Source organism: Salvelinus namaycush, chromosome 34 (assembly GCF_016432855.1).
Source record: "Salvelinus namaycush isolate Seneca chromosome 34, SaNama_1.0, whole genome shotgun sequence".
Lineage (NCBI taxonomy): Eukaryota > Metazoa > Chordata > Actinopteri > Salmoniformes > Salmonidae > Salvelinus > Salvelinus namaycush.
Window position 1 is genome coordinate 38,244,223 of NC_052340.1, and position 25,924 is coordinate 38,270,146.

At 41.4% G+C, this 25,924-nt stretch overlaps 1 protein-coding gene across 1 annotated transcript in view; it reads left to right on the forward strand.

Moving 5' to 3' along the window:
• The window catches only part of plch1 (phospholipase C, eta 1), a 146,030-nt gene that overhangs the window by 65,212 nt on the left and 54,894 nt on the right, over window positions 1–25,924 (forward strand). The window contains exons 2-6 of the mRNA XM_038973714.1: window positions 9,183–9,329; window positions 13,578–13,821; window positions 15,844–15,973; window positions 17,827–17,997; window positions 20,526–20,619. Of these exons, the coding sequence (XP_038829642.1) occupies window positions 9,183–9,329; window positions 13,578–13,821; window positions 15,844–15,973; window positions 17,827–17,997; window positions 20,526–20,619 (786 nt within the window). The remainder of the gene's footprint in view (window positions 1–9,182; window positions 9,330–13,577; window positions 13,822–15,843; window positions 15,974–17,826; window positions 17,998–20,525; window positions 20,620–25,924) is intronic.

The window sequence follows — 25,924 nt, forward strand, 5'->3', positions numbered from 1 at the left end:
GACATGGTTCTTATTGTAGATACTCCTAGTTGACATGGTTCTTATTGTAGATACTCCTAGTTGACATGGTTCTTATTGTAGATACTCCTAGTTGACATGGTTCTTAGTGTAGATACTCCTAGTTGACATGGTTCTTAGTTTAGATACTCCTAGTTGACATGGTTCTTATTGTAGATACTCCTAGTTGACATGGTTCTTATTGTAGATACTCCTAGTTGACATGGTCTTAGTTTAGATACTCCTAGTTGACATGGTTCTTAGTTTAGATACTCCTAGTTGACATGGTCTTAGTTTAGATACTCCTAGTTGACATGGTTCTTAGTTTAGATACTCCTAGTTGACATGGTCTTAGTTTAGATACTCCTAGTTGACATGGTCTTAGTTTAGATACTCCTAGTTGACATGGTTCTTAGTTTTGATACTCCTAGTTGACATGGTCTTAGTTTAGATACTCCTAGTTGACATGGTTCTTAGTTTAGATACTCCTAGTTGACATGGTTCTTATTGTAGATACTCCTAGTTGACATGGTTCTTAGTTTAGATACTCCTAGTTGACATGGTTCTTAGTTTAGATACTCCTAGTTGACATGGTTCTTAGTGTAGATACTCCTAGTTGACATGGTCCTTAGTGTAGATACTCCTAGTTGACATGGTCCTTCGTGTAGATACTCCTAGTTGACATGGTTCTTAGTTTAGATACTCCTAGTTGACATGGTTCTTAGTTTAGATACTCCTAGTTGACATGGTTCTTAGTTTAGATACTCCTAGTTGACATGGTTCTTAGTATAGATACTCCTAGTTGACATGGTCCTTCGTGTAGATACTCCTAGTTGACATGGTTCTTAGTGTAGATACTCCTAGTTGACATGGTTCTTAGTTTAGATACTCCTAGTTGACATGGTTCTTAGTGTAGATACTCCTAGTTGACATGGTTCTTATTGTAGATACTCCTAGTTGACATGGTTCTTATTGTAGATACTCCTAGTGGACATGGTTCTTAGTTTAGATACTCCTAGTTGACATGGTTCTTAGTTTAGATACTCCTAGTTGACATGGTTCTTAGTTTAGATACTCCTAGTTGACATGGTTCTTAGTTTAGATACTCCTAGTTGACATGGTTCTTAGTTTAGATACTCCTAGTTGACATGGTTCTTAGTTTAGATACTCCTAGTTGACATGGTTCTTAGTTTAGATACTCCTAGTTGACATGTTTCTTAGTTTAGATACTCCTAGTTGACATGGTTCTTAGTTTAGATACTCCTAGTTGACATGGTTCTTATTGTAGATACTCCTAGTTGACATGGTTCTTAGTTTAGATACTCCTAGTTGACATGGTTCTTAGTTTAGATACTCCTAGTTGACATGGTTCTTAGTTTAGATACTCCTAGTTGACATGGTTCTTAGTTTAGATACTCCTAGTTGACATTTTTCTTAGTTTAGATACTCCTAGTTGACATGGTTCTTAGTTTAGATACTCCTAGTTGACATGGTTCTTATTGTAGATACTCCTAGTTGACATGGTTCTTAGTTTAGATACTCCTAGTTGACATGGTTCTTAGTTTAGATACTCCTAGTTGACATGGTTTTTAGTTTAGATACTCCTAGTTGACATGGTTCTTAGTTTAGATACTCCTAGTTGACATGGTTCTTAGTTTAGATACTCCTAGTTGACATGGTTCTTAGTGTAGATACTCCTAGTTGACATGGTTCTTATTGTAGATACTCCTAGTTGACATGGTTCTTAGTGTAGATACTCCTAGTTGACATGGTTCTTAGTGTAGATACTCCTAGTTGACATGGTTCTTATTGTAGATACTCCTAGTTGACATGGTTCTTAGTGTAGATACTCCTAGTTGACATGGTTCTTATTGTAGATACTCCTAGTTGACATGGTTCTTAGTGTAGATACTCCTAGTTGACATGGTTCTTATTGTAGATACTCCTAGTTGACATGGTCCTTAGTGTAGATACTCCTAGTTGACATGGTCCTTAGTGTAGATACTCCTAGTTGACATGGTTCTTAGTGTAGATACTCCTAGTTGACATGGTCCTTAGTGTAGATACTCCTAGTTGACATGGTCCTTATTGTAGATACTCCTAGTTGACATGGTCCTTAGTGTAGATACTCCTAGTTGACATGGTTCTTATTGTAGATACTCCTAGTTGACATGGTCCTTAGTGTAGATACTCCTAGTTGACATGGTCCTTATTGTAGATACTCCTAGTTGACATGGTTCTTTGTTTAGATACTCCTAGTTGACATGGTCCTTAGTGTAGATACTCCTAGTGGACATGGTTCTTAGTGTAGATACTCCTAGTTGACATGGTCCTTATTGTAGATACTCCTAGTTGACATGGTTCTTAGTGTAGATACTCCTAGTTGACATGGTCCTTATTGTAGATACTCCTAGTTGACATGGTTCTTATTGTAGATACTCCTAGTTGACATGGTCCTTAGTGTAGATACTCCTAGTTGACATGGTTCTTAGTTTAGATACTCCTAGTTGACATGGTTCTTAGTTTAGATACTCCTAGTTGACATGGTCCTTAGTGTAGATACTCCTAGTTGACATGGTTCTTAGTTTAGATACTCCTAGTTGACATGGTTCTTATTGTAGATACTCCTAGTTGACATGGTTCTTATTGTAGATACTCCTAGTTGACATGGTCCTTAGTGTAGATACTCCTAGTGGACATGGTTCTTAGTTTAGATACTCCTAGTTGACATGGTTCTTATTGTAGATACTCCTAGTTGACATGGTTCTTAGTATAGATACTCCTAGTTGACATGGTCCTTATTGTAGATACTCCTAGTTGACATGGTTCTTAGTGTAAATACTCCTAGTGGACATGGTCCTTATTGTAGATACTCCTAGTTGACATGGTTCTTAGTTTAGATACTCCTAGTTGACATGGTCCTTATTGTAGATACTCCTAGTTGACATGGTTCTTAGTGTAGATACTCCTAGTTGACATGGTCTTAGTTTAGATACTCCTAGTTGACATGGTTCTTAGTATAGATACTCCTAGTTGACATGGTTCTTAGTTTAGATACTCCTAGTTGACATGGTCCTTATTGTAGATACTCCTAGTTGACATGGTTCTTAGTGTAGATACTCCTAGTTGACATGGTCTTAGTTTAGATACTCCTAGTTGACATGGTTCTTATTGTAGATACTCCTAGTTGACATGGTTCTTATTGTAGATACTCCTAGTTGACATGGTTCTTAGTTTAGATACTCCTAGTTGACATGGTCTTAGTTTAGATACTCCTAGTTGACATGGTCTTAGTTTAGATACTCCTAGTTGACATGGTCTTAGTTTAGATACTCCTAGTTGACATGGTCTTAGTTTAGATACTCCTAGTTGACATGGTCTTAGTTTAGATACTCCTAGTTGACATGGTTCTTAGTTTAGATACTCCTAGTTGACATGGTTCTTAGTTTAGATACTCCTAGTTGACATGGTTCTTAGTTTAGATACTCCTAGTTGACATGGTTCTTAGTATAGATACTCCTAGTTGACATGGTCCTTCGTGTAGATACTCCTAGTTGACATGGTTCTTAGTGTAGATACTCCTAGTTGACATGGTTCTTAGTTTAGATACTCCTAGTTGACATGGTTCTTAGTGTAGATACTCCTAGTTGACATGGTTCTTATTGTAGATACTCCTAGTTGACATGGTTCTTATTGTAGATACTCCTAGTGGACATGGTTCTTAGTTTAGATACTCCTAGTTGACATGGTTCTTAGTTTAGATACTCCTAGTTGACATGGTTCTTATTGTAGATACTCCTAGTTGACATGGTTCTTATTGTAGATACTCCTAGTTGACATGTTTCTTAGTTTAGATACTCCTAGTTGACATGGTTCTTAGTTTAGATACTCCTAGTTGACATGGTTCTTAGTTTAGATACTCCTAGTTGACATGGTTCTTAGTTTAGATACTCCTAGTTGACATGGTTCTTAGTTTAGATACTCCTAGTTGACATGGTTCTTAGTTTAGATACTCCTAGTTGACATGTTTCTTAGTTTAGATACTCCTAGTTGACATGGTTCTTAGTTTAGATACTCCTAGTTGACATGGTTCTTATTGTAGATACTCCTAGTTGACATGGTTCTTAGTTTAGATACTCCTAGTTGACATGGTTCTTAGTTTAGATACTCCTAGTTGACATGGTTCTTAGTTTAGATACTCCTAGTTGACATGGTTCTTAGTTTAGATACTCCTAGTTGACATGTTTCTTAGTTTAGATACTCCTAGTTGACATGGTTCTTAGTTTAGATACTCCTAGTTGACATGGTTCTTATTGTAGATACTCCTAGTTGACATGGTTCTTAGTTTAGATACTCCTAGTTGACATGGTTCTTAGTTTAGATACTCCTAGTTGACATGGTTTTTAGTTTAGATACTCCTAGTTGACATGGTTCTTATTGTAGATACTCCTAGTTGACATGGTTCTTAGTTTAGATACTCCTAGTTGACATGGTTCTTAGTTTAGATACTCCTAGTTGACATGGTTCTTAGTTTAGATACTCCTAGTTGACATGGTTCTTAGTTTAGATACTCCTAGTTGACATGGTTCTTAGTTTAGATACTCCTAGTTGACATGGTTCTTAGTTTAGATACTCCTAGTTGACATGGTTCTTAGTTTAGATACTCCTAGTTGACATGGTTCTTAGTGTAGATACTCCTAGTTGACATGGTTCTTATTGTAGATACTCCTAGTTGACATGGTTCTTAGTGTAGATACTCCTAGTTGACATGGTTCTTAGTGTAGATACTCCTAGTTGACATGGTTCTTATTGTAGATACTCCTAGTTGACATGGTTCTTAGTGTAGATACTCCTAGTTGACATGGTTCTTATTGTAGATACTCCTAGTTGACATGGTTCTTAGTGTAGATACTCCTAGTTGACATGGTTCTTATTGTAGATACTCCTAGTTGACATGGTCCTTAGTGTAGATACTCCTAGTTGACATGGTCCTTAGTGTAGATACTCCTAGTTGACATGGTTCTTAGTGTAGATACTCCTAGTTGACATGGTCCTTAGTGTAGATACTCCTAGTTGACATGGTCCTTATTGTAGATACTCCTAGTTGACATGGTCCTTAGTGTAGATACTCCTAGTTGACATGGTTCTTATTGTAGATACTCCTAGTTGACATGGTCCTTAGTGTAGATACTCCTAGTTGACATGGTCCTTATTGTAGATACTCCTAGTTGACATGGTTCTTTGTTTAGATACTCCTAGTTGACATGGTCCTTAGTGTAGATACTCCTAGTGGACATGGTTCTTAGTGTAGATACTCCTAGTTGACATGGTTCTTAGTGTAGATACTCCTAGTTGACATGGTCCTTATTGTAGATACTCCTAGTTGACATGGTTCTTAGTGTAGATACTCCTAGTTGACATGGTCCTTATTGTAGATACTCCTAGTTGACATGGTTCTTATTGTAGATACTCCTAGTTGACATGGTCCTTAGTGTAGATACTCCTAGTTGACATGGTTCTTAGTTTAGATACTCCTAGTTGACATGGTTCTTAGTTTAGATACTCCTAGTTGACATGGTCCTTAGTGTAGATACTCCTAGTTGACATGGTTCTTAGTTTAGATACTCCTAGTTGACATGGTTCTTATTGTAGATACTCCTAGTTGACATGGTTCTTATTGTAGATACTCCTAGTTGACATGGTCCTTAGTGTAGATACTCCTAGTGGACATGGTTCTTAGTTTAGATACTCCTAGTTGACATGGTTCTTATTGTAGATACTCCTAGTTGACATGGTTCTTAGTATAGATACTCCTAGTTGACATGGTCCTTATTGTAGATACTCCTAGTTGACATGGTTCTTAGTGTAAATACTCCTAGTGGACATGGTCCTTATTGTAGATACTCCTAGTTGACATGGTTCTTAGTTTAGATACTCCTAGTTGACATGGTCCTTATTGTAGATACTCCTAGTTGACATGGTTCTTAGTGTAGATACTCCTAGTTGACATGGTCTTAGTTTAGATACTCCTAGTTGACATGGTTCTTAGTATAGATACTCCTAGTTGACATGGTTCTTAGTTTAGATACTCCTAGTTGACATGGTCCTTATTGTAGATACTCCTAGTTGACATGGTTCTTAGTGTAGATACTCCTAGTTGACATGGTCTTAGTTTAGATACTCCTAGTTGACATGGTTCTTATTGTAGATACTCCTAGTTGACATGGTTCTTATTGTAGATACTCCTAGTTGACATGGTTCTTAGTTTAGATACTCCTAGTTGACATGGTCTTAGTTTAGATACTCCTAGTTGACATGGTCTTAGTTTAGATACTCCTAGTTGACATGGTCTTAGTTTAGATACTCCTAGTTGACATGGTCTTAGTTTAGATACTCCTAGTTGACATGGTCTTAGTTTAGATACTCCTAGTTGACATGGTCTTAGTTTAGATACTCCTAGTTGACATGGTTCTTAGTTTTGATACTCCTAGTTGACATGGTCTTAGTTTAGATACTCCTAGTTGACATGGTTCTTAGTTTAGATACTCCTAGTTGACATGGTTCTTATTGTAGATACTCCTAGTTGACATGGTTCTTAGTTTAGATACTCCTAGTTGACTTGGTTCTTAGTTTAGATACTCCTAGTTGACATGGTTCTTAGTGTAGATACTCCTAGTTGACATGGTTCTTATTGTAGATACTCCTAGTTGACATGGTCCTTCGTGTAGATACTCCTAGTTGACATGGTTCTTAGTTTAGATACTCCTAGTTGACATGGTTCTTAGTTTAGATACTCCTAGTTGACATGGTTCTTAGTTTAGATACTCCTAGTTGACATGGTTCTTAGTGTAGATACTCCTAGTTGACATGGTTCTTAGTGTAGATACTCCTAGTTGACATGGTTCTTAGTTTAGATACTCCTAGTTGACATGGTTCTTAGTTTAGATACTCCTAGTTGACATGGTTCTTAGTTTAGATACTCCTAGTTGACATGGTTTTTATTGTAGATACTCCTAGTTGACATGGTTCTTAGTTTAGATACTCCTAGTTGACATGGTTCTTAGTTTAGATACTCCTAGTTGACATGGTTCTTAGTTTAGATACTCCTAGTTGACATGGTTCTTATTGTAGATACTCCTAGTTGACATGGTTGACATGGTTCTTATTGTAGATACTCCTAGTTGACATGGTTCTTAGTGTAGATACTCCTAGTTGACATGGTTCTTAGTGTAGATACTCCTAGTTGACATGGTTCTTAGTGTAGATACTCCTAGTTGACATGGTTCTTATTGTAGATACTCCTAGTTGACATGGTTCTTATTGTAGATACTCCTAGTTGACATGGTTCTTATTGTAGATACTCCTAGTGGACATGGAGCTGACTCTTATGGCCTCTAGTCATATCAGATCACGCTGAGTTAAGGCTGTGTGTAACTCTGTTTGTGTGAATTACTGAAGAAGACGGTGATGTTGCATCAGATGATGTTACATCTCTATTTCAATTCAATTTAAATCCAAATGACTTCATTGTCTTGGGAAACACATGTTAACATTGTCAAAGCAAGTGAAATATAACAATAACAAATGAACAGTAAACATTACACTCACAGAAGTTCCAAAGGAATAGAGACATTTGAAATGTCATTTTATGTATATTTACAATGTTGTGACGATGTGCAAATAGTTGAAGTACAAAAGGGAAAATTAATAAACATAAATATGGGTTGTATTTACAAAGTTGTTTTGTTCTTCAATGGTTTCCCTTTTCTTGTGGCAACAGGTCACAAATCTTGCTGCTGTGATTGCACACTGTGGTATTTCACCCAGTAGATTTGTGTAAGGTGGGCGTACTGGCGGCAGAGAAGTCAGGCGCAGGAGAGCAAAGACTGTGCTACAACAGCGTAGTTTAATAATAAAAATCACCGTGAACAAAAACAAAATATACACTGGGACAAAACCCTGTCGCACAGACATAACGTGCACAAACACTTACAATAAACAATTCCGGACAAGGACATGGGGGAAACAGAGGGTTAAATACACAACATGTAATTATGGAATTGGAACCAGGTGTGTGGGAAGACAAGACAAAACAAATGGAAAATGAAAGGTGGATCGGCGATGGCTAGATGGCCGGCGAAACCGATCGCCGAACGCAGCCCGAACAAGGAGAGGGACCGACTTCGGCAGAAGTCGTGACAATATGGGAGTTTATCAACATTTAATTTGTTTTCAAATTCTTTGTGGGTCCGTGTAATCTGAGTGAAATATGTGTCTCTAAAATGGTCATACATTTGGCAGGAGGTTAGGAAGTGCAGCTCAGTTTCCATCTCATTTTGTGGGCAGTGTACACATAGCCTGTCTTCTCTTGAGAGCCAGGTCTGCCTACGGCGGCCTTTCTCAATAGCAAGGCAATGCTCACTGAGTCTGTACATAGTCAAAGCTTTCCTTAAGTTTGGGTCAGTCACAGTGGTCAGGTATTCTGCCAATGTGTACTCTCTGTTTAGGGCCAAATAGCATTCTAGTTTGCTCTGTTTTGTGGTAACTTCTTTCCAATGTGTGAAGTAAAATATTTTAGTTTTCTCAGTATTTGGTTGGGTCTAATTGTGTTGCTGTCCTGGGGCTCTGTGGGGTGTGTTTGTGTTTGTGAACAGAGCCACAGGACCAGCTTAATTAGGGGACTCTTCTCCATGTTCATCTCTCTGTAGGTGATGGCTTTGTTATGGACGGTTTGGGAATTACTTCCTTTTAGGTTCTCTCTCTCTCTCTCTCTCTCTCTCTCTCTCTCTCTCTCTCTCTCTCTCTCTCTCTCTCTCTCTCTCTCTCTCTCTCTCTCTCTCTCTCTCTCACTCCCCCTTTCCCTCTGTATCTTTTTTCTCTCTCTTTTTCTTTCTTTCTCTCTCTCTCTCTCTCTCTCTCTCTCTCTCTCTCTCTCTCTCTCTCTCTCTCTCTCTCTCTCTCTCTCTCTCTCTCTCTCTCTCTCTTTCTCTCTCTCTCTCTCCCCCCTCTCTCTCATCTTCTCTATGTCTCTGACCTGTTTGTGTTTTGTCACTCCTATCTCTGTTCCCGTCCTGTTTCTGGCCCAAATCAGCTCTTAATCAGTATTTTCTAGCATTATTAATGGCTCTTTAGTTTTTTTTGTGATCGTACACTATTGACCTCTGTGTCTCCCTGTCTCTCTGTAGTGGAGCGATGTATGTGTGTGATGCAGTCGGGGACCCAGATGGTGAAGTTGAAGGCTGGTTCCAAGGGGCTGGTGAGACTGTTCTACCTGGACGAACATCGCTCATGCATCCGATGGAGACCCTCACGCAAGAGCGAGAGGGCCAAGAGTGAGTACACATACTTTATCTCATCACCCACGCAATCTCTCACCTTAACCCCTAGTTCTACCCTTAACAGAGGCACTTCCTTTTGGCAACATCGAAGCAATACAAACAATGCTTTTTGTAACTTTATCCAATCTTTTAACCTTGTAGGAATGTCAAATAATGTATTTTTGCTCTCTCCCTCTCAGCCTCTCTCTCTCTCTCTCTCTCTCTCTCTGTCTTTGTCTCTCTTTCTCTGAATTCAATTCAATTTCAATAAAAATGTAAGGGATTTATTGGCATGTGAAACATATGTTTACATTGCCAAAGCAAGTGAATTAGATAATAAACAAAGTGAAATTAACAATATATATTTTTTTTACAGTAAACATTACACTCACAAAAGTTCCAAAATAATGAAGACGTTTCAAATGTCATATTATATGCAAATAGTTAAAGTACAAAGGGAAAATAAATTAACATTAAATATTGGTTGTATATACAATGGTAAATAATATGGTCATAGTTTCCATCTCATTTTGTGGGCAGTGTGCACATAGCCTGTCTTCTCTTTTTTGTTTATTTTATTTTGATTTAACCTTTATTTAACGAGGCAAGTCAGTTAAGAACAAATTATTATTTACCAAAAGGCAAAGGCCTCCTGCGGGGACGGGGGCTGGGATTAAAAATAAATAATAATAATTTTTAAATATAGGACAAAACACACATCACAACAAGAGAGACAACACAACACTACGTAAAGAGAGACCTAAGACGACAACATAGCAAGGCAGCAACACATGACAACACATCATAAAGAGAGACCTAAGACGACAACATAGCAAGGCAGCAACACATGACAACACATCATAAAGAGAGACCTAAGACGACAACATAGCAAGGCAGCAACACATGAAAACACATCATAAAGAGAGACCTAAGACGACAACATAGCAAGGCAGCAACACATGAAAACACATCATAAAGAGAGACCTAAGACGACAACATAGCAAGGCAGCAACACATGACAACACAGTAGCAATATGGTAGCAACACAACATGACAACGACATGGTAGCAACACAACATGGCAGCAGCTCAACATGGTAGCAGCACAAAACAGGGTACAAACATTGTTGGGCACAGACAACAGCACAAAGGGAAAGAAGGTAGAGACAACAATACATCACGCAAAGCTGCCACAACTGTCAGTGACAGACGAGCGACCAAGGATTGTGTGTGCTTTGGGGACCTTTAACAGAATATGACTGGCAGAACGGGTGTTGTATGTGGAGGATGAGGGCTGCAGTAGATATCTCAGATAGGGGGGAGTGGCCTAAGAGGGTTTCATAAATAAGCAACAACCAGTGTGTCTTGCGATGGGTATACAGAGATGACCAGTTTACAGATGAGTATAGAGGACAGTGATGTGTCCTATAAGAAGCATTGGTGTCAAATCTGATGGCCGAATGGTAAAGAACATCTAGCCGCTCGAGAGCACCCTTACCTGCCGATGTATAAATTACATCTCCATAATCTAGCATGGGTAGGATGGTCATCTGAACCATGGTTAGTTTGGCAGCTGGGGTGAAAGAGGAGCGATTACGATAGAGGAAACCAAGTCTAGATTTAACTTTAGCCTGCAGCTTTGATATGTGCTGAGAGAAGGACAGTGCACCGTCTAGCCATACTCCCAAGTACTTGTATGAGGTGACTACCTCAAGCTCTAAACCCTCAGAGGTAGTAATCACACCTGTGGGGAGAGGGGCATTCTTCTTACCAAACCACATTACCTTTGTTTTGGAGGTGTTCAGAACAAGGTTAAGGGCAGAGAAAGCTTGTTGGACACTAAGAAAGCTTTGATGTAGAGCGTTTAACACAAAATCCGAGTAGGAGCCAGTTGAGTATAAGACTGTATCATCTGCATATAAATGGATGACAGAGATTCCTACTGCCTGAGCTATGTTGTTGATGTAAATTGAGAAGAGTGTGGGGCCTAGGATCGAGCCTTGGGGTACACCCTTGGTGACAGGCAGTGGCTGAGACAGCAGATTTTCTGACTTTATACACTGCACTCTTTGAGAGAGGTAGTTAGCAAACCAGGCCAAAGACCCTTCAGAGACACCAATACTCCTTAGCCGGCCCACAAGAATGGATTGGTCTACCGTATCAAAACCTTTGGCCAAGTCAATAAAAATAGCAGCACAATATTGCTTAGCATCAAGGACAATGGTGGCATCATTGAGGACCTTTAAAGTTGCAGTGACACATCCATAACCTGAGCGGAAACCATATTGCAAACCCAAGAGAATACTATAGACATCAAGAAAGCCAGTCAGTTGATTATTGACACGTTTTTCCAACACTTTTGATAAACAGAGCAAAATAGAAATAGGCCTATACCAGTTAGGATCAGCTTGATCTCCCCCTTTAAATAAAATATGAACCGTGGCTGCCTTCCAAGCAATGGGAATCTCCCCAGAGAGGAGAGACAGGTTCAAAAGGTCAGAGATAGGCTTGGTGATGATAGGGGCAGCAACCTTAAAGAAGAAAGGGTCTAAACCATCTGACCCAGATGTTTTTTTGGGGTCAGTGACCGCCTGCAGGGAGAAACTTTCCTGAGGGAGAAGCATCGGGGATTGTTGCATTAGAAGGGGTGTGAGATGAGGAAATGTTTGACGGGCAAAGAGGCATGGCTGAGTTAAATTGGAATCTTGACTTAATGAAGTGGTGATTAAAGAGCTCAGCCATGTGTTTCTTGTCAGTAACAACCACATCATCAACATTAAGGGACATGGGCAGCTTTGCGGAGGAACTTCTTGGGGTTAGACCCACAGAGAGAGAACTGCTCCTTAAAGTAACTTAATTTGGCCTTCTGGATAGCCTGAGTGTACTTATTTCTCATTTGCCTGAACGAAAGACAGTCAGCCTGAGTATGCGTGTGCTGAGCCTTTCGCCAAATGCAATTCTTGAGGTGGAGTAACTCCTCAAGATCACGGTCGAAACAGGGGCTGAACCTGTTTTTAATTCTCATTTTCTTTATGGGGGTGTGTTTGTCAACAATACCACTGTAAATATCAAAAAAGAAGGTCCAAGCGTCTTCGACAGAGGGGATCAAGCTGATTCTATACCAATTTACAGAGGCCAGGTCATGAAGGAAGGCTTGCTCATTAAAGTTTTTTAGCAAGAGTCTATGATAAATCAGGACAGGTCGTTTCACTGAGCAACCATTACGAACACGGGCTGTTAAACAGTGATCACTAAGGTCATTACAGAAAATACCAGACTAGTACCTATCAGGATTATTTGTGAGGATAACATCGATTAGAGTAGCCTTTTTTGGGTGTTTGGAGTCATACCTTGTTGGATTGTTAAAAATCTGAGAAAGATCTTGAGAGCCAGGTCTGGCTACAGCAGCCTTTCTCAATAGCAAGGCTATGCTCACTGAGTCTGTACATAGTCAAAGCCTTCCTGAAGTTTGGGTTAGTCACCCAAACTGCTGTCTCTCTCTCTCTCTCTCTCTCTCTCTCTCTCTCTCTCTCTCTCTCTCTCTCTCTCTCTCTCTCTCTCTCTCTCTCTCTCTCTCTCTCTCTCTCTCTCTCTCTCTCTCTCTCTCTCTCTCTCTCTCTCTCTCTCTCTCCTGGTCCCTATAGTGGATTAGAAATCAATACAATGCCATGTTGTTGACTACAGTAGTGATGCTGTGACGTCAGCCATGTTGTTGACTACAGTAGTGATGCTGTGACTTCAGCCATGTTGTTGACTACCGTAGTGATGCTGTGACTTCAGCCATGTTGTTGACTACAGTAGTGATGCTGTGACTTCAGCCATGTTGTTGACTACCGTAGTGATGCTGTGATTTCAGCCATGTTGTTGACTACAGTAGTGATGCTGTGATTTCAGCCATGTTGTTGACTACAGTAGTGATGCTGTGACTTCAGCCATGTTGTTGACTACAGTAGTGATGCTGTGACTTCAGGGTATGCCAGTTCATTTGCTGCAGTGTCTGTCTGGTTATATGTTTATCTCTAACTTCTCCTCGTTGTGGCCTTCATTCAATATTTAACAGAGAGAAACTATCATTGTCCTAGAAGATATTAGAAGCTTAACTTGTTGTCTCTTAGCAGACTTTTGTTTGGTTTCATCCATTTTGATCACAAATGAGAGCTACTTAAAGAATTCCCGAGCTTTTCAGTGCTACGGCTGTACGCAATATTCAGACTCCCAACCCTGAATGGTCCTCTCTTCCTGTCCTGCCCTCTTTCCCTTTCAGTCACCATTGATTCGCTGTACAAGGTGACGGAGGGCCGTCAGTCAGACATCTTCCACCGCCATGCGGAGGGCAGTTTTGACCCGGCCTGCTGTTTCACCATTTACCATGGCAACCACATGGAGTCCCTAGACCTGGTGACCTCTAACCCTGAAGAGGCTCGTACCTGGATGACAGGACTACGATACCTGATGGCTGGCATCAGTGACGAGGACTCACTGGCCAAACGACAACGGACACATGACCAATATCCTTTTAAGACTAACACACACACACACACACACACACACACACACACACACACACACACACACACACACACACACACACACACACACACACACACACACATACACACACACATACACACACACACACACACACACACACACACACACACACACACACACACACACACACACACACACACACACACACACACACACACACACACACCTATGTCATCCTTGTACCTCGTAAGAAGAGCATAACAGTGGGTATGTGTGTATCCGTACCCCTAACCAGTATTCTCTCCTTTCTACTTTGTCTTCCTTCCTCCCAAAAAGAAAGTACTCTCCCTCTTTTCATGTCTCCCTCTGCCTGCTGCATGCAGTCTGTGTGTGTGTGTGTGTGTGTGTGTGTGTGTGTGTGTGTGTGTGTGTGTGTGTGTGTGTGTGTGTGTGTGTGTGTGTTTGCCTTCGAGCGCTGTTCTGTTCTGACTGGATTTGACAACTGACAAAACATGGGGTTGTTTTTGTTGTTGAAAAGCCTCTCAGCTTGAATACACATTATAAAGTGTTTCTAAAATTAACTGTAACACAAGTTTAGACTTTAGACTCCAGTATGAAGATAGGCTTAAACAGGCTTATCCAATAGAAATTGCTGATCACACTTGAAGGCGATGTCATGGTGGCGTTGTCATGGTGGTGTTGTCATGGTGGCGTTGTCATGGTGGCGTTGTCATGGTGGCGTTGGCTAGCTAAGCTCACGTGCAGAAACACGTCATCAGGTCTAACGGTCATTTTCATGTCGAACTGAGCATGTGCAGACCGTCAAATCCAAGGCACTCCTTCGATATGAAGGTGTTTTTTCCTTAATATTAAAAATGTGTGAGTTTGTCACTTTCATGAGGTTGGAGTAATAATATGTAACTACTGAAATCTAGATTGTTCCTTTAGATTTTGAGAAAATTAACAAAGAAGGAAGAATCTGACTTCTCTCATTGGCTTGTCAGACACCAAACCCCAGCCTGGTCTGCTTCACAAGCGTTCCCAGAAGTCTTTTTGATGTTGCACCTCTTTGTTTAGAAACTCTGTGCTGCAGTGCATTGGCTAGCCGCACTCTGGTGATGTTGCACCTCTTTGTTTAGAAACTCTGTGCTGCAGTGCATTGGCTAGCCGCACTCTGGTGATGTTGCACCTCTTTGTTTAGAAACTCTGTGCTGCAGTCCATTGGCTAGCCGCACTCTGGTGATGTTGCACCTCTTTGTTTAGAAACTCTGTGCTGCAGTCCATTGGCTAGCCGCACTCTGGTGATGTTGCACCTCTGGGTTTAGAAACTCTGTGCTGCAGTGCATTGGCTAGCCAAACTCTGGTGATGTTGCACCTCTTTGTTTAGAAACTCTGTGCTGCAGTGCATTGGCTAGCCAAACTCTGGTGATGTTGCACCTCTGGGTTTAGAAACTCTGTGCTGCAGTGCATTGGCTAGCCAAACTCTGGTGATGTTGCACCTCTGGGTTTTGAAACTCTGTGCTGCAGTGCATTGGCTAGCCAAACTCTGGTGATGTTGCACCTCTGGGTTTAGAAACTCTGTGCTGCAGTGCATTGGCTAGCCAAACTCTGGTGATGTTGCACCTCTGGGTTTAGAAACTCTGTGCTGCAGTGCATTGGCTAGCCGAACTCTGGTGATGTTGCACCTCTGGGTTTAGAAACTCTGTGCTGCAGTGCATTGGCTAGCCGCACTCTGGTGATGATCCTGATGTTTCTAAACTAGCTAGACATCTTGCTGACTACCCTCCCTCCCTCCCTCCCTCCCTCCCTCCCTCCCTCCCTCCCTCCCACACACACACACACACACACACACACACACACACACACACACACACACACACACACACACACACACACACACACACACAGACACACACACAGACACACACACACACACACACACACACACACACACACACACACACACACACACACACACACACACACACACACACACACACACCAACCCATGGCTGTGTCCTTAACCTGTGTGTGTGTAGATGGTTGAAGCAGACGTTTGAGGAGGCTGATAAGAACGGGGATGGTCTGTTGAACATGGAGGAGATCTACCAGCTACTGCACAAGATGAACGTCAACCTGCCCCGCAGGAAGGTCAAACACATGTTCCAGGTCAGTCACAGGTCAGGGACCAAATACTGTACCTGAGAAGACAAAAGAGGGATGTAGTGCACTATATATAGGGAATAGGGTGTCATAGGGCTCTGGTCTAAAGTAGTGCACTATATAGGGAATAGGGTGCCATAGGGCTCTGGTCTAAAGTAGTGCACTATATAGGGAATAGGGTGCCATAGGGCTCTGGTCTAAAGTAGTGCACTATATAGGGAATAGGGTGCCATTGGGAACATGTGATTCAAATGACAGGCGAGTTCTGAGCATGACGGTCAGATAGTGCAGTTGGTTTATAGTCCACTATTTTTAGGGCACCGCCAGGAGTGAATTGTTGTATGAACTGAACAAGGACAATGTCAGAACACAGTTTACTGTTCTGTCCTCATAGGACAATGTCAGAACACAGTTTACTGTTCTGTCCTCATAGGACAATGTCAGAACACAGTTTACTGTTCTGTCCTCATATGACAATGTCAGAACACAGTTTACTGTTCTGTCCTCATAGGACAATGTCAGAACACAGTTTACTGTTCTGTCCTCATAGGACAATGTCAGAACACAGTTTACTGTTCTGTCCTCATATGACAATGTCAGAACACAGTTTACTGTTCTGTCCTCATAGGACAATGTCAGAACACAGTTTACTGTTCTGTCCTCATAGGACAATGTCAGAACACAGTTTACTGTTCTGTCCTCATAGGACAATGTCAGAACACAGTTTACTGTTCTGTCCTCATAGGACAATGTCAGAACACAGTTTACTGTTCTGTCCTCATAGGACAATGTCAGAACACAGTTTACTGTTCTGTCCTCATAGGACAATGTCAGAACACAGTTTACTGTTCTGTCCTCATAGGACAATGTCAGAACACAGTTTACTGTTCTGTCCTCATAGGACAATGTCAGAACACAGTTTACTGTTCTGTCCTCATAGGACAATGTCAGAACACAGTTTACTGTTCTGTCCTCATAGGACAATGTCAGAACACAGTTTACTGTTCTGTCCTCATAGGACAATGTCAGAACACAGTTTACTGTTCTGTCCTCATAGGACAATGTCAGAACACAGTTTACTGTTCTGTCCTCATAGGACAATGTCAGAACACAGTTTACTGTTCTGTCCTCATAGGACAATGTCAGAACACAGTTTACTGTTCTGTCCTCATAGGACAATGTCAGAACACAGTTTACTGTTCTGTCCTCATAGGACAATGTCAGAACACAGTTTACTGTTCTGTCCTCATAGGACAATGTCAGAACACAGTTTACTGTTCTGTCCTCATAGGACAATGTCAGAACACAGTTTACTGTTCTGTCCTCATAGGACAATGTCAGAACACAGTTTACTGTTCTGTCCTCATAGGACAATGTCAGAACACAGTTTACTGTTCTGTCCTCATAGGACAATGTCAGAACACAGTTTACTGTTCTGTCCTCATAGGACAATGTCAGAACACAGTTTACTGTTCTGTCCTCATAGGACAATGTCAGAACACAGTTTACTGTTCTGTCCTCATAGGACAATGTCAGAACACAGTTTACTGTTCTGTCCTCATAGGACAATGTCAGAACACAGTTTACTGTTCTGTCCTCATAGGACAATGTCAGAACACAGTTTACTGTTCTGTCCTCATAGGACAATGTCAGAACACAGTTTACTGTTCTGTCCTCATAGGACAATGTCCTTGTAGTTGTTTGGTACCATGTAGAGGCACCATGGCTGAGTGTGAATATACCAGATGTTTACAGACAAAATAAGTTTCAACATTTTGAAAGAGAGGGTCGAATTGGAATTGTATCACCTGACCACTGCAGCCTCTTACTAATGGTGATGTAATTTCCCTTTCCCACAGGAAGCGGACTCAGACGACCAACAGGGCACGTTGACGTTTGAAGAGTTCAGCGTGTTCTATAAGATGATGTCACTGCGGCGGGACCTGTATCTGCTGCTCATGGGATACAGCGACAGGAAGGACCACCTGACGGCTGACGAGCTGGCCAACTTCCTGCGCAACGAACAGAAGGTCAGGGTTCACAGACAGACGACACTAGATAATGTAGTTTTAGTGACCTATAGTATAGTCGGTGGTGAAGGTCAGGCGGTATGGTCCGGTACGGTCTGGTACGGTACGGCGGGAAATAGTGTGGGTACGCCGTATCAGTAAAACATGAGTCTATCACAATAATAAAAACAATATGTCAAGAAAACTGTAGGCTATTATACCACTTTATCATTACCACGTCAGAGACAAACGAGCCGAATGGACTTGAAAATGGGTGGTGTCGAGAACACTGACATTTTGCCAAGGCATTGATGAGTAGCCGACACTGAGACGTGTGCGGACAGCAGTGGATGCATAAATTGTGGCCTAATGACATTCACCAAATGTTATTACACTTTTTTGGTGTTTTGTGTAACAGTTATCTCTTTCTATTCACAACTGTTTGGAGGCTGGAGATGTGTTACGAGAGGATGAACGTAAAGGAGACCTTTGAAATGATTGTATGACAATCAGATGAGCACATCATGATTGATTGTGTTTATGCCACAATAAAAGGTCCTACATTTTAAGTTAAATTCCAAATCTTTACGACGAGACCCACAGAGATCCTATTGAATGAATATTAAATTGAATGATTAGGCCAATAAAATGGAGGTCCCATATCAGGAAGAAATTACATCTACTTTCACCCCTGAGTATAGTACATTGTTTTACTGTCACTTCCTGTCATTGTTTTACTGTCACTTCCTATCATTGTTTTACTGTCACTTCCTATCCTTGTTTTACTGTCACTTCCTGTCATTGTTTTACTGTCACTTCCTGTCATTGTTTTACTGTCATTTCCTATCCTTTTTTACTGTCACTTCCTGTCATTGTTTTACTGTCACTTCCTATTATTATTTTACTGTCACTTCCTATCATTGTTTTACTGTCACTTCCTATCATTGTTTTACTGTCACTTCCTATCATTGTTTTACTGTCACTTCCTATCATTTTTACTGTCACTTCCTGTCATTGTTTTACTGTCACTTCCTGTCATTGTTTTACTGTCACTTCCTGTCATTGTTTTACTGTCACTTCCTATCATTGTTTTACTGTCACTTCCTGTCATTTTTTACTGTCACTTCCTGTCATTGTTAAACTGTCACTTCCTGTCATTGTTTTACTGTCACATCCTGGCATTGTTTTACTGTCACTTCCTATCATTGTTTTACTGTCACTTCCTATTATTGTTTTACTGTCACTTCCTATCATTGTTTTACTGTCACTTCCTATCATTGCTTTACTGTCACTTCCTGTCATTGTTTTACTGTCACTTCCTATCATTGTTTTACTGTCACTTCCTGTCATTGTTTTTACTGTCACTTCCTGTCATTGTTTTACTGTCATTTCCTATCCTTGTTTTACTGTCACTTCCTGTCATAGTTTTACTGTCACTTCCTATCATTGTTTTACTGTCACTTCCTGTCATTGTTTTACTGTCACTTCCTGTCATTGTTTTACTGTCACTTCCTATTATTATTTAACTGTCACTTCCTATCATTGTTTTACTGTCACTTCCTATCATTGTTTTACTGTCACTTCCTATCATTGTTTTACTGTCACTTCCTATCATTGTTTTACTGTCACTTCCTATCCTTGTTTTACTGTCACTTCCTGCCATTGTTTTACTGTCACTTCCTGTCATTGTTAAACTGTCACTTCCTGTCATTGTTTTACTGTCACATCCTGTCATTGTTTTACTGTCACTTCCTATCATTGTTTTACTGTCACTTCCTGTCATTGTTTTACTGTCACTTCCTATTATTATTTTACTGTCACTTCCTATCATTGTTTTACTGTCACTTCCTATTATTATTTTACTGTCACTTCCTACCATTGTTTTACTGTCACTTCCTATCATTGTTTTACTGTCACTTCCTATCATTGTTTTACTGTCACTTCCTATTATTGTTTTACTGTCACTTCCTAATATTGTTTTACTGTCACTTCCTATTATTGTTTTGTGTGTGTGTCTGTGTGTCTGTGTGTCTGTGTGTGTGTGTGTGTGTGTGTCTGTGTGTGTGTCTGTGTGTGTATCAAATCAAATGTTATTGGTCACATACTCGTGGTTAGCAGATGTCAATGTGAGTGTAGTGAAATGCTGTGTGTGTTGTGATAGTGTGTCTCTTCAATCTTTCCTTCCTCACTATGTCTCCTTCTGTCTTTATTCAGTGTCTGTGTGGGTGTGACAGTGTGTGTCTGTGTGGGTGTGTTTTGACAGTGTGTGTCTGTGGGTGTGTGTTCTGACAGTGTGTGTCTGTGGGTGTGTGTTCTGACAGTGTGTGTCTGTGGGTGTGTGTTCTGACAGTGTGTGTCTGTGTGTGTGTGTGTTTTGACAGTGTGTGTCTGTGGGTGTGTGTTCTGACAGTGTGTGTCTGAGGGTGTGTGTTCTGACAGTGTGTGTCTGTGTGTGTGTGTGTTTTGACAGTGTGTGTCTGTGGGTGTGTGTTCTGACAGTGTGTGTCTGTGTGGGTGTGTGTTTTGACAGTGTGTGTCTCTCTCCTCAGATGATTCATGTGACTACAGAATACTGTCTGGATGTCATTGATAAGTTTGAGCTTTCTGAAGAGAACAAACAGAAAGGCATTCTGGGAATTGAGGGTAAGCCCCTCTGTCACAAACACACATACACACACTCACTCTCTCTCTCGTTCTCGCTCCCTCTATCTATCTATCTATCTATCTATCTATCTATCTATCTATCTATCTATCTATCTATCTATCTATCTATCTATCTATCTATCTATCTATCTATCTATCTATCTATCTATCTATCTATCTATCTATCTATCTATCTATCTATCTATCTATCTATCTATCTATCTATCTAGGGAAGAAGTGGAGGAGGAAGGAGAGAATTGTGGGAGGAATGGGAGAGGTGGAGGAGGAAGGGGAGAGGTGTAGAAAGAAGGGGAGAGATGGAGGAGGTAGGGGAGAGATGGAGGAGGAAGGGGAGAGGTGGGGGAGGAAGGGGGGAGGGGGAGGAGAAAAGGAGAGAAGTGTAGGAGGAAGGGGAGAGGTGGAGGATGAAGGGGAGAGGTGGAGGAGGTAGGGGAGAGATGGAGGAGGAACGGGAGAGGTGGAGGAGGAACGGGAGAGGTGGAGGAGGTTAGGGGAGAGGTGTGGGAGGAAGGTGAGAGGTGGAGGAGGAATTGGTGAGGAGGAGGAGGAATATGAGAGGTTTAGGAGGAAGGGGAGAGGTTTAGGAGGAAGGGGAGAGGTTTAGGAGGAAGGAGAGAGGAGGAGGAGGAAGAAGGGGAGAGGTGGAGGAGGAAGTAGAGAGGTTTTGGAGGAAGGGGAGGGGTGGAGGAGGAAGGGGATTAGTGTGGGAGGAAATGGAGAGGAGGAGGAGAAAAGGGAGAGGTGGAGGAGAAAGGGAGAGGTGGAGGAGGAAGGGGAGAGGTGGAGGAGGAAAGGGAGAGGTGTGGGAGGAATGGGAGTGATGAAGGAGGAAAAATGAGAGGTGTAGGAGGAAGGGGAGAGGTGGAGGAGGAAGGGGATTAGTGTGGGATGAAATGGAGAGGAGGAGGAGGAAGTGGAGAGGTGTAGGAGGAAGGGGAGAGGTGGAGGAGGAAGTGGAGAGGTGTAGGAGGAAGGGGAGAGGTGGAGGAGGAAAGTGACCAGTGTGGGAGAAAGGGGGAGAGGAGGAGGAGGAAGTGGAGAGGTGTAGGAGGAAGGGGAGAGGTGGAGGAGGAAGTGGAGAGGTGGAGGAGGAAGGAAATTAGTGTGGGAGGAAATGGAGAGGAGGAGGAGAAAAGGGAGAGGTGGAGGAGAAAGGGGAGAGGTGGAGGAGGAAAGGGAGAGGTGTGGGAGGAAGGGGAGAGGTGAAGGAGGAAAAATGAGAGGTGTAGGAGGAAGGGGAGAGGTGGAGGAGGAAGGGGATTAGTGTCTCCTGTCTTTCTATCCTGCTGTCTTTCTGCTGTCTTTCTAACCTGCTGTCTGTCTCTCGTGTCTTTCTATCCTGCTGTCTCTCTCCTGTCTTTCTATCCTGCTGTCCCTCTCCTGTCTTTCTATCCTGCTGTCTCTCTCCTGTCTTTCTAACCTGCTGTCTGTCTCTCTTGTCTTTCTATCCTGCTGTCTGTCTCTCCTGTCTTTCTATCCTGCTGTCTCTTTCCTGTCTTTCTATCCTGCTGTCTCTCTCCTGTCTTTCTATCCTGCTGTCTCTCTCCTGTCTTTCTATCCTGCTGTCTCTCTCCTGTCTTTCTATCCTGCTGTCTTTCTCTTCTGTCTTTCTATCCTGCTGTCTCTCTCCTGTCTTTCTATTCTGCTGTCTGTCTCTCCTGTCTTTCTATCCTGCTGTCTCTCTCCTGTCTTTCTATCCTGCTGTCTCTCTCCTGTCTTTCTATCCTGCTGTCTTTCTCCTGTCTTTCTATTCTGCTGTCTGTCTCTCCTGTCTTTCTATCCTGCTGTCTTTCTGCTGTCTCTCTCCTGTCTTTCTTTTCTACATATTTTCCTGTTATCACTTCATCCTTCTGTCAGTTGGGTCAAATATGATTTGTCCTGGGAGTGTGTGTGTGGGCGTGTGTGTGTGTGTGTGTGTGTTCCATCAGGAACATGTTTGTTTATGTCCCTCAGTACATCTGATGGGCGTCAGAGGCAGGCCTCACTCAGATCAAAGTCGACTCTGAGTTTATAGAGGCCAATTTTCTTTCTCTCAATTCAGTTCAAGGGGCTTTATTGGCATGGGAAACATATGTTAACATTGCAACAAGCAAGTGAAGTAGATAATATACAAAAGTGAAATAAACAATAAAAAATGTACATTAAACATTACATTCACAAAGGTTAAAAAGAATAAAGACATTTCAGATGCTATAGTATGTCTATATACAGTGTTGTAATGATGTGCAATTAGTTAAAGTACAAAATGGAAAATAAATAAACATAAATATGGGTTGTATTTACAATGTTGTTTGTTCTTCACTGGTTGCCCTTTTCTTGCGGCAACAGGTCACAAATATTGCTGCTGTGATTGCACACTGTGGTATTTCACCCAGTAGATATGGGAGTTTATCAAAATTGGATTTGTTTTTGAAATCTTTGTGGATCTGTGTAATCTGAGGGAAATATGTGTCTCTAATATGGTCATACATTTAGCAGGAGGTTAGGAAGTGCAGCTCAATTTCCACCTCATTTTGTGGGCAGTGTGCACATAGTCTGTCTTCTCTTGAGAGCCAGGTCTGCCTACGGCGGCCTTTCTCAATAGCAAGCCAATGCTCACTGAGTCGGTACATAGTCAAAGCTTTCCTTAAGTTTGGGTCAGTCACAGGGGTCAGGTATTCTTCCTCTGTGTACTCTCTGTTTTGGGCCAAATAGCATTCTAGTTTGCTCTGTTTTTTGGTTAATTATTTCCAATATGTCAATTAATTATATTTTTGTTTTCTCATGATTTGGTTGGGTCTAATTGTGTTGCTGTCCTGGGACTCTGTGGGGTCTGTTTGTGTTTGTGAACAGTGCCCCAGGACCAGCTTGCTTAGGAGACTCTTCTCCAGCTTCATCTCTCTGTAGGTGATGGCTTTGTTATGGAAGGTTTGGGAATCGCTTCCTTATCCCTCTCCACATCCTCCCTCCTCTTCCTCCTCCTCCCACCTCCTCCTCCCTTCTCCTCCTCCCTTCTCCTCCTCCCACCTACTCCTCCCTCCTCCTCCTCCCACCTCCTCCTCCCTTCTCCACCTCCTCCTCCTCCCTCCTACTCCTCCCACCTACTCCTCCCACTTCCGCCTCCCACCTCATCCTCCCTACTCCTCCCTCCTCCTCCTCCTCCCAACTCTTCCTCCTCCCTCCTCCTCCCTCCTCCTCCTCTCGCCTCCTCCTCCTCCTCCCACCTACGCCTTCTACCTCCTCCTCCCGCCTCTCATGATCAAAGGATGCTTCTCCCAGTTAAAGCTCTGCTCCTTTTCCTAAAAAAAAACATAAAAAACAACCCACAATTCCGGCAGCAAATTCTGTGACTCAGTGTGCATTAAAGTATTACATTCCATCATTAAATGTTCAGCTCGTTAAGGCTCATCAAAGCCTCTTGGCTGTCAGAGTTTTCTCCTCCTCTTTTTCTGTAATGGGTGGTGTGCTATTAAAGTTATGTCTCTTATCTTCTACTTGCACACAATCCCGGATCCGGGAGCACCCCCATCAGTAAAAAAGCTGACTAGCATAGCCTAGCATAGCGTCACAAGTAAATACTAGCATCTAAATATCATTAAATCACAAGTCCAAGACACCAGATGAAAGATACACATCTTGTGAATCCAGCCATCATTTCTGATTTTTAAAATGTTTTACAGGGAAGACACAATATGTAAATCTATTAGCTAACCACGATAGCAAAAGACACAACTTTTTTTTCCCACCATTTTTTTCCTGCATAGGTAGCTATCACAATTTCGACCAAATAAAGATATAAATAGCCACTAACCAAGAAACAACTTCATCAGATGACAGTCTGATAACATATTTATTGTATAGCATATGTTTTGTTAGAAAAATTTGCATATTTCAGGTATAAATCATAGTTTACCATTGCAGCCACCATCACAACTCTCACCAAAGCAACTAGAATAACTACAGAGACCAACGTGAATTACCTAAATACTCATCATAAAACATTTATGAAAAATACACAGCGTACAGCAAATGAAAGACAAAGATCTTGTGAATCCAGCCAATATTTCAGATTTTTTAAGTGTTTTACAGCGAAAACACAATATAGCATTATATTAGCTTACTACAATAGCCAACCACACAACAGCATTGATTCAAGCCAACAATAGCGATAACGAATAAACCAGCAAAAGATATACATTTTTTCACTAACCTTCTCAAATTTCTTCAGATGACAGTCCTATAACATCATATTACACAATACATATAGAGTTTGTTCGAAAATGTGCATATTTAGCGGCACAAATCGTGGTTATACAATGAGAATAGTAGCCAAGCTGCCAACAATATGTCGGGAGAAATCTTTGGAGAGGCACCTAATCTAATCAGTAACTAATCATAAACCTTACTAAAAAATACAGGTTGGACAGCAAATGAAAGATACATTAGTTCTTAATGCAATCGCTGTGTTAGATTTTTAAAATTAACGTTACTACGACATACAGCGTGCGTTAAAGCGAGACCGCACCGAAATTAATGGCGGAATATGAGTTTTACATTTTTCAACAGAACAACGAATTAACATCATAAATAGTTCTTACTTTTTGATGAGCTCCCATCAGAATCTTGGGCAAGTTGTCCTTTGTCCAAAATAATCGTTCCTCGGTTGTAGATTGTCGCCTTCAACTTTGGAATTAGCAGTAAACATTAGCCATGTGGCCCAGACGTGCCCAACTCACTAGAACGCAGCACAAATAAATACCCGAAAATCGCAATATACTGATATAAACTGATATAACTCGGTTTAAAATAACAACATTATGATGTCTTTAACACCTATATCGAATAAAATCAGAGCCGGATATATCTAAGGGCTATAACGGGAGCTTTCTAGAACGCCATCCTGAGGTCTGTCTTGCGTCATGGCGAATGAAGGAAAGAGAGGACCCCACGTTGCCAGCCCATTTATAAGGCCTCAGATCTGCCAAGCAACTCCATTCCAATTCTCACTATTTGCTGACATCCAGGGGAAGGCGTATGCAGTGCATCTCAACCAATAGAAGACATGCAAATTAATAAACTGACCTCAGAACAGCCTGCAGATTTCAGATTTCTCACTTCCTCATAGGAAAATTGCTCCAACTCGAGTTCTGTTTTACTCACAGATATAATTCAAACGGTTTTAGAAACTAGAGAGTGTTTTCTATCCAATAGTAATAATAATATGCATATTGTACGAGCAAGAATTGAGTACAAGGCAGTTTAATTTGGGAACGAAATTTTTACAAAGTGCAAACAGCACCCCCTA